Source organism: Geotrypetes seraphini, chromosome 5 (assembly GCF_902459505.1).
Source record: "Geotrypetes seraphini chromosome 5, aGeoSer1.1, whole genome shotgun sequence".
Lineage (NCBI taxonomy): Eukaryota > Metazoa > Chordata > Amphibia > Gymnophiona > Dermophiidae > Geotrypetes > Geotrypetes seraphini.
This window is the reverse complement of record NC_047088.1, coordinates 163429210-163444545: the sequence shown is the minus strand read 5'-3', so window position 1 is coordinate 163444545 and position 15336 is coordinate 163429210. Positions and strand designations below refer to the sequence as shown.

Here is a 15336-nt window from a genome sequence, read left to right as displayed (position 1 = left end):
ACCAAGCTCTCAAAAAGCTTTCTGTTCTGCAAGTGTGGAGTTGTTGGCCAAGTCATTTGTTCCCAGATGGATAACAACATCAGTGTTAAAATCCTTAGTTTCTTCCTTAATTATAGTCTGTATTTGCCTGGAACTCCTGGTAGCTGAGGATCCTGTAAAACATTTCACTATTTTGGTCTCCTCGCCTTGTGTTCCAAGGTTAATGCTTCTGATGATGGAATTCCCCAACAGTAATAGTTTTCTGGTTTTGGCTTTTTTATTTGTGCTTAGGGTGCGCTTGTTTTCTCGAGTTACCTTCATTGGTTCTAGTCCCACCTCCCTTTTGTTTTCTTGAGTATCGCAGTGCACTAGTGGAGCGAAGGAATTCTGTAGAGGTAATATTAGTGAAGGTGGATGTTTCTGTGTTACATGTCGCAGTCTTCCTGAGCCTACTGTGACCCATTTATTCCTGGGCTGTTTTATACTTTGAGGTAGAGGTGGTAAGTTGGTATGATTTTGTGGAGTGATGGAAGCTGCTTTAATTGTATTCAATTCCTGTGTAAGTTTGCAGAGCTCCTCCTTAATACTAATTGTCCTTAATAATTGTCACTGACTAAGAGACACGGGTGCATCACTATGACCCGGAGAACAATAGACAAAGCATGATGAAGTAAAGGAACCTGTACTCACCTGGCTTTGGGAATAGCCGAAAAACTTCTCTGCAGGAATGCAGAATGCATTGTCTTGCATGGGGACTATGTGGAAAAGTGATATGTTCAATTGCTCACAGTTACTTCTGTTAAAGCCGTTAAATGTATTTTGCCTTTTCTTTTTGTTTTAGCCTTGTACTTGAAGGACAGGATATTTCTCTGTGCACCCGTGAGATTAAGGTCCTCACAAAAAGAATCCTTAAAATCACACCCTCTCCAGTGGAAATCGATCAGTGAGATGCCCATCAATGAGCCTTTCCCCAGATTAATCCCCACACTCTGGAACACTCTCCCAGAAAGGCTTTGCTTTATACAAGACTAGATCTACATCAGGAAGCAGGTGAAAACCTGTCTTTTCCCGAGCATTATAATAGAAGAAGCAACAACTAACTAGCTAGTGACACACACAAGGGCTAACAGCGGTTGCACATACTGTAGCTCAAGGGTCTCAAAGTCCCTCCTTGAAATCCTGAAAACCCAACTGGATTGTGGCCCTCAAGGAGGGACTTTGAGATCCCTGCTGTAGCTGGATTTGCTGAGCTAACCTTAATGGACCTTTTCAGACTCCCATGTGCAATTTTTCCTTCAGTTAGTCATTCTTTTATCTACCTCCCGGTTAACTCTCTTATCCATCTATATGCTTCCCCTGTTATCTGGCAAGGTGTTGTAATGTGAATTATCCCAGGACAAGCAGGCATGATATTCTCACATGTGGGTGACGTCATCTACGGAGCCCCGGCACGGACAGCTTTTCAAGCAAACTTGATTGAAGTTTCAAGTTTGCACACTGCACCACGCATGTGCATGCCTTCTCGCCCACTAGAGGGCGCATCCCACCTCGTGGTCCTCAGTTCAATTTTTTCCGCGGAGCAAGAAAGCCCTGTGGATCTGAGCTCCAGTGTTTTTGCCTTCTAGCTGCCGCGTTTAGTTTGTTTTCCCATCGAATTAGTTCGCGGTGCTGTTTTTCTTTTCGGTTCTTTTCAAAAAAAAAAAAAAAAAAAGTATTTCGTTTTTCGTCTGGCTCCGGGGGCTCCCGGAAGCCGTGGCCGCGGGACGTCGGTACGTTCCCGGCCCTCTTCTTTTTCTTCGTGGATGTCCCGTCCTGTTACGGGATTCAAAAAGTGCAGCCGGTGTGAGAGGTTGCTTTCCATCACTGACCCTCACCGGTGGTGCATTGTCTGTCTTGGGCCCCGAACATCCGACAGAGTCGTGTGATCGCTGTGCTACCTTCCAAAACAGGGCCCTCCGTCGCCGCAAGGCCAGAATGGCGGAATTGTTCGCCGTCGACGCGCCGCCTAAGGCCTCGACGTCGGCCTCGGCTTCGGCCCCGGCCTTGACCTCGGCCTCGGCGTCCTCGGGGGCCTCGGCCTCGCCTCGGCCATCCTCCTCGAAGGCGTCGTCCGTGAAGCAAGCTTCGGGTAAGTCCTCTGTTCCATCCCCTTCAGCAAAGAAGCCATCCTCGAGTCAGGCCAAGGCGGGTGGGTCGACCCCGGCCCCGCATAGGACCTCGACTCCGCACACCCCGAGGGAATACTCGAGACCGAGGTCGCCCTCCAGGGAGTGTGCCCCGGACTCGGAACTCCCCACCTTCGTGGGGATTCCGGCCTTCCAGGATCTCCTCCGAGCTCTGATCTCATCGGAGCTGTCGGGAGCCCTGGAAGTGTTGCAACGTGTTGCGGTTCCGGCGGCCTCGACCTCGGCCGGGGCGCCTTCGGTCTCGGAGGCCCCGGCCTCGGCTCCCTCGACCACGGGAGCCCCGGCCTTGGCGACCTCGGTCTCGGGTACTGTGGCCCCGTTCACCTCGGTCTCGGCCCCGCCCCGGACCTCGACCTCGGGGGAACCCCCTGAGCGGAGTGTAAGGCCCAAAGAAAAGTTGCGCAGAGTGTGCCGTCTTTCCTCCTCTTCCGCCGGGTCTTCCAGGCACGCCTCGCCCTCGACGCGACCTCGGACGGGGCGTCGATCGAGGAAGTCTAAGCGGCCCCGAGGCTCGCCTCGGCGCGACCGTTCCTCGTCGTTCGGGGGCGAGGCGCTGCAGGTGTCGGAGTTGCGCCTCGACAACCCGAGGCTCCTCCGCTCACCTCGTGGGAAGTCTTTCCGGGCCGCCTCGCCGAGGAAACGGGAGAGTGTCCCACGAACCCCGGGGTCCTCACCCAAGGGTTCTGCGAGGAGGACAACTTCCCCTTCCCCCTCGAGGGCCCTCGAGAGGGGATCCTGGGACTCGGGATCTGTTAGGGACCCTCATTATTCCCATGAGGCCTCCCCCCTCTCCTCGGTGGGGCGGTCGAGAACCCCGTCTCCCCAGGCTAGGCCGTCCTCGTTTTCATCCTTCGTTCAGGACATGGCCCAAGCCCTGGGGATTGACCTGATGGTAAGTTCTCGGTATTCCAAAGAATTTTTGGAGGAACAGGACCTCCCCACTCCTCCTAGAGAGGTGCCTAGACTCCCTCTCAACAGTGTCCTTTTGCAGACCTGGCTGAAGAACTTGTCAAACCCTCTTACAGTCACGTCTGTACCTTCAAAAATGGAATCGAAGTATAGGACGATTTCTCCTAAAGGGTTCGATAAGGCGCAGCTCTCACACCAGTCTCTTCTGGTGGAGTCTGCTCTAAAAAAATCACAGCCCTCACGGGTTTCTGCGGCGGTTCCACCAGGCAGGGAGGGGCGGACCCTGGACAAGTTTGGCCGTCGCCTCTATTCAAATTCCCTGATGGCCACCAGGGTTCTAAATTACGCCTTCACCTTTTCCTCCTATTTGCGTGGTATGGTGAAGGACCTCCCTCAATATCGAAACTCGTTACCGGACTCCCAAAGAGCAGGATTCGATAAGTTTATGTCCAACCTGTCCCAATTGCGGTTGTACCTATTCCATGCAGTGTACGACGCCTTTGAGCTGGTTTCGAGGGTGTCGGCCCTCGCAGTGGCCATGCGCCGCTTGGCCTGGCTTCGCACCCTCGACATGGACCCAAACCTGCAGGAACGCCTTGCAGACTTGCCTTGTGTGGGGTCCGAGTTATTTGACGAGTCATTGGATGCGGCGACCAAGCGCTTGTCGGAGCAGGAGCGCTCTCTAGCATCCCTGGTCCGCCCCAAACCTAGGCCCCCGCCGCAGAAACCCTTTCGGCCTCCGCCGCGCCGATACCCTCAGAAGTCGACCCCGGCTTTCTCGAGACCGCCTCCGAGACGTCCGTCTCAGCGAGGCAGAGGGGGACAAACCCAAGCCCCGGCGCAGGGCCCTTCTAAGCCCGCGCCTTCCTTTTGACGGGCTGAGCGGACGGGGCGGGTTCCCCTCCGCACTTTCACAGGAACCCCTTCCTATCGGGGGCCGTCTTCGGTCCTTCCTGGAGGCATGGACCGGGATTACCTCAGACGCTTGGGTGCTCCGGATCGTCTCCGAGGGCTACTCGCTCAACTTTGTGTCCTCGCCGCCGGACAGTCCCCCAAGTTTAGTCACCTGCAATCGTTCGCAGCTACCGACCCTTATAACCGAAGCAAAAGCCCTCTTGAAGCTTCGGGCGGTCGAGCCGGTCCCCAAGGACCAGTGGGGTACGGGGTTTTACTCCCGCTACTTTTTAGTTCCAAAAAAGACCGGGGACCTGCGCCCCATACTGGACCTCAGGAAGCTCAACAAATTCCTGGCCCGGGAGAAGTTTCGAATGCTATCTCTCCCGGTTTTGTATCCTCTCTTGGAGGAAGGGGACTGGATGTGCTCCCTCGACCTGAAGGAAGCATACACCCATGTTCCGGTGCACCCCGCCTGCCGAAGATTCTTACGATTCCAGGTGGGGGACCTCCACCTCCAGTACAGGGTACTGCCCTTCGGCCTGGCCGCGTCCCCACGAGTATTCACGAAGTGCATGGTGGTGGTTGCGGCAGCCCTGAGGTCACGTGGACTCCATGTGTTCCCTTACCTGGACGATTGGCTCATCAAAGCCCCGACCAGGGAGGGGGTTATCTCAGCGACCCGACAGTCTATTGCCTTCCTGCAAACTCTCGGGTTCGAGATAAACTTTCCAAAGTCTCAGTTGAGGCCGTCTCAGTCTCTTCAATTCATAGGTGCGGTGCTGGACACGGTGCGCCTGCGCTCCTACCTGCCGACCCAGCGGTTGGAAGCCTTGGTACGGATGAGCCGCCAGGTCTCCCAACTATCGAGGGTGTCGGCCAAGCACATGATGATGCTGCTGGGCCATATGGCCTCGACGGTACATGTCACGCCGTTTGCGAGGCTACATCTGAGGATCCCTCAGTGGACCCTCGCGTCCCAGTGGCGTCAGGAGTGCGACCCGGTGTCTCGCCTCATTTCGGTGACTCCGCTTTTGCGGAAATCGCTGCGTTGGTGGACAGACTCTTCAAATCTGTCCATGGGACTACTGTTCCGCACTCCGCCTTTCCGCAAGGTCCTGACCACGGACTCCTCGGAGTACGCGTGGGGAGCCCATCTCGACGGTCTTCGCACGCAGGGCCTGTGGTCGGCAGAAGACCGTCGCTGTCATATCAACGTGCTGGAGCTGCGGGCCATCTTCCTAGCACTTCGAACCTTCGTTCACATATTGCAGGACCAGGTAGTCCTCGTCCGCACGGACAACCAGGTGGCAATGTACTATGTGAACAAGCAGGGGGGAACGGGGTCTTGGCCCCTCTGTTCCGAGGCTCTCCGCCTGTGGGAGTGGGCGGCCTCCCGGAACATCTTCCTCCGGGCGGTCTACATCCAAGGAGAACGGAATTGCCTGGCGGACAAACTCAGTCGACTTCTGCAACCGCACGAGTGGAGCCTACACTCAGCAGTTCTGCGCGAGGTTTTCGCTCGCTGGGGAACGCCACAGGTGGATCTGTTTGCCTCTCCGGAGACACACAAACTACCACTATATTGTTCTCGGATGTACTCGCGGGACCGTCTAGAAGCGGATGCCTTCCTACTAGACTGGGAAGGGAGGTTCCTGTATGCATTCCCTCCGTTTCCTCTGATCATGCGAACGTTGGTACACCTAAAATCGTCCACGGCCACGATGATTCTCATAGCACCTCGGTGGCCGCGTCAGCACTGGTTCTCCCTGCTGCTCCAGCTCAGTGCCAGGGAGCCTCTTCCCCTGCCTGTATCTCCTTCTCTGCTGTCTCAGAGTCAAGGATCCATGTTACATCCCAATCTGCAGTCATTGCACCTGACAGCTTGGTTTCTTGTTCCCTGACTCCTCCGGACCTGTCTCAATCGGTAAGGGAGGTGTTGGAAGCCTCCCGCAAGATCTCGACGAGGCTTTGCTATGCGCAGAAATGGACCAGGTTTTCCACCTGGTGTTCGTCTTTTCACCTGGATCCGGTATCAGTCCCGGTATCCTCGGTTTTGGACTATTTATTCCATTTGTCGCGCTCTGGCTTGAAAACCACTTCGGTGCGGGTTCATCTCAGTGCGATTTCTGCTTTCCACCAACCTCTGGATGGACGCCCTCTGTCACTCCATCCCTTGGTGACACGCTTCATGAAAGGGTTACTCAGGGTTTGTCCCCCTCTTAAGCCTCCGTCGGTCGTGTGGAATTTGAATGTGGTCCTGGCTCAACTGATGAAACCCCCCTTTGAGCCACTCAACAAGTCCCTCTTGAAATTTCTGACTTGGAAGGTGGTGTTTCTGATCGCCCTCACCTCCGCCAGGCGGATTGGGGAGTTGCAAGCCTTGGTTGCGGACCCTCCTTTCACTGTCTTTCATCACGACAAGGTGGTTCTCCGCACCCATCCTAAGTTTTTACCTAAAGTTGTTTCTGACTTCCACCTCAATCAGTCCATTGTCCTTCCTGTGTTCTTCCCGAAGCCCCACTCCCATCCTGGCGAGACGGCGCTTCACACGCTTGACTGTAAGAGGGCGTTGGCATATTATCTTCAACGCACCAGGTCTCATCGGAAGGTTCCTCAATTGTTCTTGTCCTTCGATCCCAATCGATTAGGGCATCCAGTTTCCAAGCGCACTCTGTCTAACTGGTTGGCCGCTTGCATTTCCTTTTGCTACGCTCAGGCTGGCCTTCCTCCCCCGGGTCGAGTCACGGGGCACAAGGTCCGAGCAATGGCAGCTTCGATAGCCTTTCTCCGATCCACTCCGATGGAGGACATATGTAAGGCTGCCACTTGGTCTTCGGTTCATACATTCACCTCTCATTACTGTCTGGACACTCTATCCAGGAGTGACGGCCGGTTTGGCCAGTCAGTTTTGCAAAATCTGTTTTCCTAAATTGCCATCCTCCCACCTGCCCTACTTTGGTTAGCTTGGAGGTCACCCACATGTGAGAATATCATGCCTGCTTGTCCTGGGATAAAGCACAGTTACTTACCGTAACAGGTGTTATCCAGGGACAGCAGGCATATATTCTCACAACCCGCCCGCCTCCCCGGGGATGGCTTCCTTGCTAGTTATGGAACTGAGGACCACGAGGTGGGATGCGCCCTCTAGTGGGCGAGAAGGCATGCACATGCGTGGTGCAGTGTGCAAACTTGAAACTTCAATCAAGTTTGCTTGAAAAGCTGTCCGTGCCGGGGCTCCGTAGATGACGTCACCCACATGTGAGAATATATGCCTGCTGTCCCTGGATAACACCTGTTACGGTAAGTAACTGTGCTTTGTGTTCACAGTGTAATAACCTACTGTGCCATAATGTGTTCTATTTGAATACTTTTGTTGCTGTAATTTATAGCCTATGTCTGTTGTATTTGCTGTGCACTGCCTTGAGACCTGAAAAAGCCACTGCTTGCCTTTGGGATTAAGTATTATGTAATCTTGCCACATTCTGAGACTTCCAGGCACTTGTAACCTGTTTGGAAACAGGAGATATGGCTAGATGGACCCTTGCTCTAACCCAGTAAGGCAACTCTTTTTTGTTGTTGTTGTTCTTATAAGTGAATTTATTTTTTAAAAAGGGAATAAATTATAAGGGGATGTTGAAAAGTTCTCAGCCCAACCAAGAAGGGAATGATATGGAACTATGAAACTTGTAAGTTATTCCTCATATTCACCCTTAAGTTCAACACACTTGGCACATCGTATGTGAAGTTTCTGTAACCCTTTCAAAAAATATTCTGTCTGATCACTGAAATACTTCTGCAATCGTCTTCGAGTCACTTGAAAATTGTCGCCCTTTCAAATTCTTTTAAAGTTTGAAAACAAAAAATAGTCAGATGGAGCAAGATATGGTGAGTAGGGTGGATGGTCTATGCACTGAAACTCCAGCTGCATCAAAACATCCATTGTTTTGCCAGCCTTGTGAGCCAGGTGCATTGTCTTGCAAAAAGAGCTCCTTTTTCTTTCATTGCCTCTTAATCGGCACAGCAAGTTGCAGTAGTATTCTGCATTAACTGTTTGGCCCCTTGGAAGGTAGTCAGTCATTACAATACTTTTCTAATCCTAAAACACTGTGGATATGACCTTTCCTGCTGACTTATGGGTCTTGATTTTCCTTAGCCTTGGAGAACCTAAGTGTCACCATTGCTTGGACTGTTGTTTTGTTTCAGGATCATAGCGGTATAACCATGTTTCATCAATAATAACTAGTTGTTCCCAAAAATGGCACCAGCCCGCTGAAAATGTTGCAAAATCAACTTGGAAGTGTCTACATCGTTTCTCGCCAGCATTCAAACATTTGGGTACCCGCTTGGCTGACAGCTTCTGCATACCCAGCTGTTCATGGATTATATACCCAACATGTCCCCTGGATATCTGTCATCTCTCAGCAGTTGTTTTAGCCAATATTTGCTGATCTGCCAAAATCAGGCCTCCCAGACCTTGCTGCATCTTCATTCTCGAAATCTCCACTCTGAAAATTTGCATAGCACTTCTTCACTGTGGAGTATGATGGGCATTTGTCACTCATCATACATTCATGGATTTCCTTTGGAGTTTTTTTTCTGCAGAAATAGGAGCTTCATGACGGCTTGGAGTTCCACACTTGAAAATAACCACACTTTTCGTTGACATGGTTCAATTGATGATCTGAAACAATGTCAAAACATAGCAATACAATTCTGCAAATTGGCATTTTGCAAAATAAAATAACCCTTTTAACTCTTCAGCTACAGTGGCAAAGTAACACTCAGAATTTAGGAATTTGGTTTGACTGAGAACTTTTCAGCACCCCCTCATAATCCTAATAAATAGATGTTTCAAATCTAGATCCCTCTTCCATGTCTCATCCATGTGTTGGGCTATTATCTTGTCCTATCCATGAGTGCTCAGTTCACCTCCAGGTTAAGAAAACTGTCTTAAATCAATCAGCTTACTTTTTGCTATATTTTGCTTCCTTTTCTCACAATTAAGCACCAACATTTGGCTGAGACTGATCGATTATTACCTGGCATATGCTATATTAATGCTTAGAAAACCCCTTGCAACATGGAGCTCCTGCTTCAGGGGTCCATCCCAGCCATTGATGATAGTTATAACTTCCTTCCATCAGGGATGATAATCTACTTGCTCCTTTGGTAGCATATGACTCCTAATGATACACTGGAACATACCTTCAGGGCTCAGGCTGCCAAATATGGGATATTCCCTTATTTGGCATTCCGACCCCTGGTGGTATTTCTTGATATACTGCTGGGGATCAGGCACGGCTATTTTCTGAGTTGGTAGTGGAAGAAGAGAATGCTGTGGAATGTAGCTCTGTGACCAGATCAGTAGTGGCCCACCAGCTGGGGGAGGGATGTTGCAACTTTATGGATTCTCTGTCTGGGTTGCCCTAGATAAGATAGCAACATTAAAATAGGAAATCATAGCCCCTGTTTCATTTTCTGCCAGTGCACGGTTCGATCCTCATTCAATATTCAGTACATCAGACATAAGGAGCCAGAAATCAGTACTGAACAGGGACTTGGCTCAAATGCTGACCAGAAAGATGAAAGACTTCAGCTAATATATGCACAAAACTGCAGCATGCGACTTTGGTGTGCATAGTTTTTCCTTTCTGCACACATTTAACACTGCAGTAATTCGCATGCCATTTAGTTTTTTGCTGCATAGAATGTGCATTAGGAAATTGTGTGCCAAAACTTGGAGCACAGTCACATAGATTGCAATGGCTGTCTACTTCAACTGTCAGTACATTAAGTGATGTATAAGCAGTTAAGTTTATTTGGGTGACAGCAGGTGGTGGGGGCAAGAGCAAGGAAGGGTGACTGGAGCTGGATTCATTTAGGCAGGGTCAGCTGCTAAGATGAGGTGAGACAGATGGTCCCTAATTTTTTACTTTTCTCTGTTACTGTGTATTATTGCTTCCATCAGATCATAGCTTATAGCAAGGGATTTAAAAGTTGTAATAATGTTCTAATACAGAAAGTAGTTTTCTTTGCTGCCGAGTGCAGCAGAACATCTGGTGTATGTAGTCCTGGGGAAAAGGGATTGTTACAATTTGCAGCTGGTAGCCAGGAAAATGCCCTGACTTAACAATTGTACACGTTCTCCTCTTCATGAGGTAGCATACTGCACATTCTCTGTAGCACAATCACAGAAAGTCAAGATTTTCTAAGCATCCAGTATTTTATAGATAACTCAGGTATTATAAAAGCAATTCTTGGATGACAGATGTTAAATGGTGTAGAGAAGAAAGGCCAGTTTATCGAGTGACAGTTACTGTGCCAGTACAAATACTGTAAATGAAGAGGTACTTAATCTTGTCAGCACTTTCCCTCAGCTTTCTGTAGTTCGCAGAGTCAGCCAAATGTCTGAGTCTAAATGCTAAAGATTCAGATGTACAGCATCTTATAAGCATTAAGCCAGCACTTTGTTCTACACTTGGGTACAGTAAAGGTAGTTTTTAAAATACCATTAGCAATATTGTGGAAAGTTAGGCAAGATCATGACTGTTCTCATCTGCCCCCAGTCTTCTGCTGCTATGCTTATGTTGATCCAACCTTAGTTGGTTTGCAAATGTCCCTGATATTGCACTGGAAAAATATACCAGTTTATGATGCATATAATATATATGTTTTTTTTAATTTGAATACATTTTTCAAGAAAAACAAAAACGAATAAACATAAATCAAAATATAATCGGTATAGGTCAGAGATAGGCAATTCCGGTCCTCGAAAGCCGGAGCCAGGTCAGGTTTTCAGGATCTCCACGATGAATATGTATGAGATGGATTCGCATGCACTGCCTTCTTGAGATGCAAATCTATCTCATGCATATTTATTTTGGATATCCTGAAAACCTGACCTGGCTCCGGCTCTCGAGGACCGGAATTGCCTACCCCTGGTATAGATAATTATTCCTTCTTTTTTTTTTCTTCTTAGACCACAAAAGGCTTTAAAAGAAGGGGAGAAGCCAAAGGGAAAAAAAAAACCCAACTTTAAATAAAAGTTTTAAGAAAAAGCATTAATAAATTGGCTTAATGAAACAACTCCTAAACAATTTAGTGTCAATTACCCCCTGGTGATCTTTTTTAACTCCAGAAATGCTTTTAACTGGTCTGGGACATAGAAAATACATTTCACCCCGGCATATCTGATAAAACATTTGCTCAGATGTGCAAGTAGGAAAGTGGCTCCTAACTCTTTGGTCCCTTGCCTTATGGCTAAGAAATAACTTTCTGCTTTCCTGTGTTTCTTTATTGACATCAAGGTAAATCCATACCCTCTGTCCAAAGAAGGGAGTCTGAGCATTTTGAAAGTAAAATTTCATCACCGCATTAAGATCTTGTTGAAATACAAATTAAATGCATATAATATTTGCTTTAACAATGGGACCTTTCATAAACATCCATAAATTTCAGAGACGATTCAGTCAAAAACTGGCGTACTGAAAGATATATCAGATCCTTGCAACTTTCTATGGATGGAACTTGGACACCATGCTGTTGAAGGGAGGATGAGGGTGGGAGAGAAGTGGTGATTAAACCCCATCATGAATTTTAGGATATCTACTGCCATAAAAAGATGCAAAGAAGCATTGTTCCTCAATATAAGCAGTGGAAAATTTTTGTGCGGCACGATGGGGACAGATTTTTGAAGATTCCATCTTGTTGTCCTTTGAGTCTTTGGCACAAAATTATCATCGCCCACAAGCACACTTTTAAGTTTACCTCCAATTAGTTCGGACCAGTAAACTAGTCAGATCATTTAGTGAGAGGCTAATCTTTTGAAGACTTTTGGTCTAATAAACCAGTGTTTCCTAAGTTAGTCCTGGAATAACCCCTTGCCGGTCAGATTTTCAGGATATCCACAATGAATATGCACAAAATTAATTTGCATACACTTGTCTCCATTGTATGAAAATCTTTTTCATGCATATTCATTGTGGATATCCTAAAAACCTGACTGGCAAGTAGGTATTCCAGGACTGACTTGGGAAATCACTGCATTAAATACTTAGGCCCTGATTCTATAAAGTCCACCTAAAGTTAGGCTCTGATATAGGTACTGATTCTATAAAACTTAGGCACACATTATAGAATCATGTTTAGCGTCACCTAAGCGTTCTTAGGCAGCACTCAGCATCATAACATTTAGGTATCCCCAATTTATGCCAGGATTTTCTATGCCTAAACTAGGCGTTAATATTGGAGCCTAACAGCACCTGATTCAGCTAACTCAAAAATACCCATGATATGCCCCTAACCATGCCCATTTTTAATGTAGGCATTTTTTTTTACTTTGAAACTGGAGTCACAGTTGGTACATTTTTACCAACTCTGACTTCACCCAAAATTGCTTCCAGCTGCACAGCCCTGCTTAAATCCTATGCATGTAGAAAGACTACATTGCAGAATTGATTCACTGTCACACTATCAGGACATTAACTACACTGAATAGCTGTAAAATTTGGCCATGATGCTTATTGGCATTTTTCTGCTGCCTCTTGAAGACATTGGATCACTTAATAGGGGAGATCAAATATAAATGTAAGAAGTACATTTGAGGGGAGGATCTTTTGAGTTTGTCCCTAGAATTTTCATGACCACTCTATGGGTCCGGTTGGATTTTTATCACAGTATTTTTTTATCATTGTACTTTTTAATTGAATTTTCATGGTTTTATATGTCAGTGTTTAATAAATTATCTCCAGAACATCTGTATCCACAGTTTTTGTTTTTATCGGTGGATTGTTTTCACTGTGGATCATTAGGTCTCCCCATTTTTCTTTGTTGTGCTGCACTCTAATACAGAGGCCAGAATTCCAGTAGTTTTGTTCATTTTTCTGACTTTTATTCTCAGGTGCTGACAGGATGTCTTCATTTGGTGACTTTATTGCTCTCTCAGATGTGTGTGATGTCCCAACTGCAAAAATCATTTCCAGAGAGGTGAGTAAGGCTGGAGAACAGTTGTATACATAGCCACAACTAACATTCTGATGAAATGAGTGATTCTGAAAGCAGCACTCATTAAACCTGTTTTTCTTTCTTCCCCATCATCCCATCCACCTTACTATGGCTTGCTGAGGAGTAGCTTGCCTAAGAATCAAGGAAGCCTGAGTTAACTACTAACGATGGTTCTACCCTTAAATAGCAAGTATCTTATGTCTTCCATTCCAGTACTCTGGGGTTCATCGGCCTTTGCAATCCACCCAACATCGAGGGTTTGCTAAGTAATCTCATTCCCTGTCAGTTATCTTCCTCCTCTCCTGCCTTTTCACCCTCAAGTGTTTCTCTGGGACTCCTGAACTGCACGTCTATTTCGTTCCAAATCCTCACATGATATGGATCTGGCTCTATGCTCTCATTTAGATATATTCTGTCTTAACTGAAACCTGGCTCAAACCTGGTGAAGAGGGCTTCCTTAGCTAGCACCTTCCACTCGATCTAACAGCTATCTTCCTGCCCCTCCAGGTGGGGAGGTGGCTAAGTTATTGTATTTCCAAAATCCCTAACAATCACAGAAGTCACTAACATCTTGCTGCCCTACTCAGAGGCTCTATTAGTGTGGATACTTGGCACAATGTATACTCAAAATATGATTAGACCATACTTTAAACCCTCATAAGAACAGGAAAAAACCCCCATTTAATTCATCAAACAAAGGACATTTTAAATTATTAACAAAAGATTCAACAATATATGCTTATTAATAGGAAATACTTTGTTGGCTTATTACAACATATAGGCCCAAAATCGTGAAAAAAATAGCTTAAACCTTTGTTCAGTAAATGGTGGCATCTTCTTGAGTGGCAATAACTTGACCTACGTCGCCTCCCCAGACCAGTCCAAAACAAATAAGTTATGTCTGACAGCCAGCAGATGGAGTCAGCAATGACTTATGGGCCCTGCTATATAAAGGACTGATCACCTTGCTGGGCTGGTCCAAGAAGCCTTGAACTTATATACCTCAAGGTGGGGAAAGCTTGCAGCTCCCACAGAGAAGGGATCTATTAATACAGAAAAGGGATCTATTAATACAGAAGCCAGTTTCAGTGGACAGCTCATCTCACTTTTGTCTTGTGACGTGGCCCTTGAAAGGTTTCTGTTGATGAGATCAATAAAGATCCACCTGCTTATCATATACCAGAGTCTAGAGCAGTGGTATTCAACCCAGTCCTCAGGGACCACCTGGCCAGTCAGGTTTTCAGGATATCCACAATGAATATGGATGACAAAGATTTTGAAAACCCGACGGGCCAGGTGGTCCCTGAGGACTGGGTTGAATCAAGTTTATTTCAAGTTTATTTAAAATTTCTTATACCTCCTAATCAGACTTCTAGGCGGTGTACAGAAATACTTTATATAAACAGAGAAGATAACATAAAAATATTAAAAATTAACAGTGCAGGACAATACCAGGGTATGTTAGTACAACAAATGACATGACATACAGACTTACTTCAAACAAATGGGAAAGGAGCATGAACTACAATCTGGTCTAGAGGGTTTTTGAGTCATGGGGCACAGAATTGTTGTACTTGCCATTTCAGGCTTCAGTACTTTTTATCTTTTTTTGCAAGACTGGCTTAACAAAAGGCTTGGTTCAATGCTCCCTGATAGTCCAGATGGCTTTACTGGTGTGTGTTTTAGGAGCTACCTGGAAGGGAGCATTCTTAGCTTTACATTAAGATATAGTTAATTTTTTTAAAGGGATGTTGCATTTAAAGTCTCTGATTCATTTGGCCTATCTAATATGATAACTCAATTTAATTCTTTATGCCCTAGGTTCTCTGTCCTTTGAGTCATTAAAAAAAGGTGTAAGGATCTTAATGCAGAAAACAACCTTTTTTAGTGGCCATTTGTTCTGTGAGTTAAAATTTCAGAATTGCAAATGCTCTCAAGCTGGGATCCATCCTGGTGTTTTTATGAAGGCTGCTGTTTCTATTCAGGCTGTTATTCCTTCCTTACTGTCAAATATAGCTTCAGCTTTTCGTGTTAACCAGTAAATTATGTTAATTTCCTTCAAACAAGAGGATTGTGGGTAGGGTTTCTCTTTTCCACCAGTTTGGATGTTGTAGAGTCCTCATACATTACTTAGAGATAGCGACTGCATTTTGGAAAGCAGATTAGTTGTTTGGTTCCGTTTTGGAAGAACCAGAGAAGGAGAGTCTGCTTTGAAAGCTGCCATTGCCTGTTGGCTTAAATAAATAATTTCTTCGGCTTATGTTTTGTAAGGTCGAGTACCATCTAAGACCGTTAAGGCTCATTCAGTCAGAGGGATAGCAACTTCATGGGTGGAGCCACATGCCATCCCTTTGATTGTGAT

The 15336-nt window shown here is 46.7% G+C and overlaps 1 protein-coding gene across 1 annotated transcript in view; it reads left to right on the top strand.

Annotated features, from left to right (window-relative positions):
* Positions 1 to 15336, top strand: part of ATIC (5-aminoimidazole-4-carboxamide ribonucleotide formyltransferase/IMP cyclohydrolase) — a 163531-nt gene that overhangs the window by 82456 nt on the left and 65739 nt on the right. Inside the window, exon 10 of the mRNA XM_033947256.1 lies at positions 12871 to 12956. Within this exon, the coding sequence (XP_033803147.1) occupies positions 12871 to 12956 (86 nt within the window). The remainder of the gene's footprint in view (positions 1 to 12870; positions 12957 to 15336) is intronic.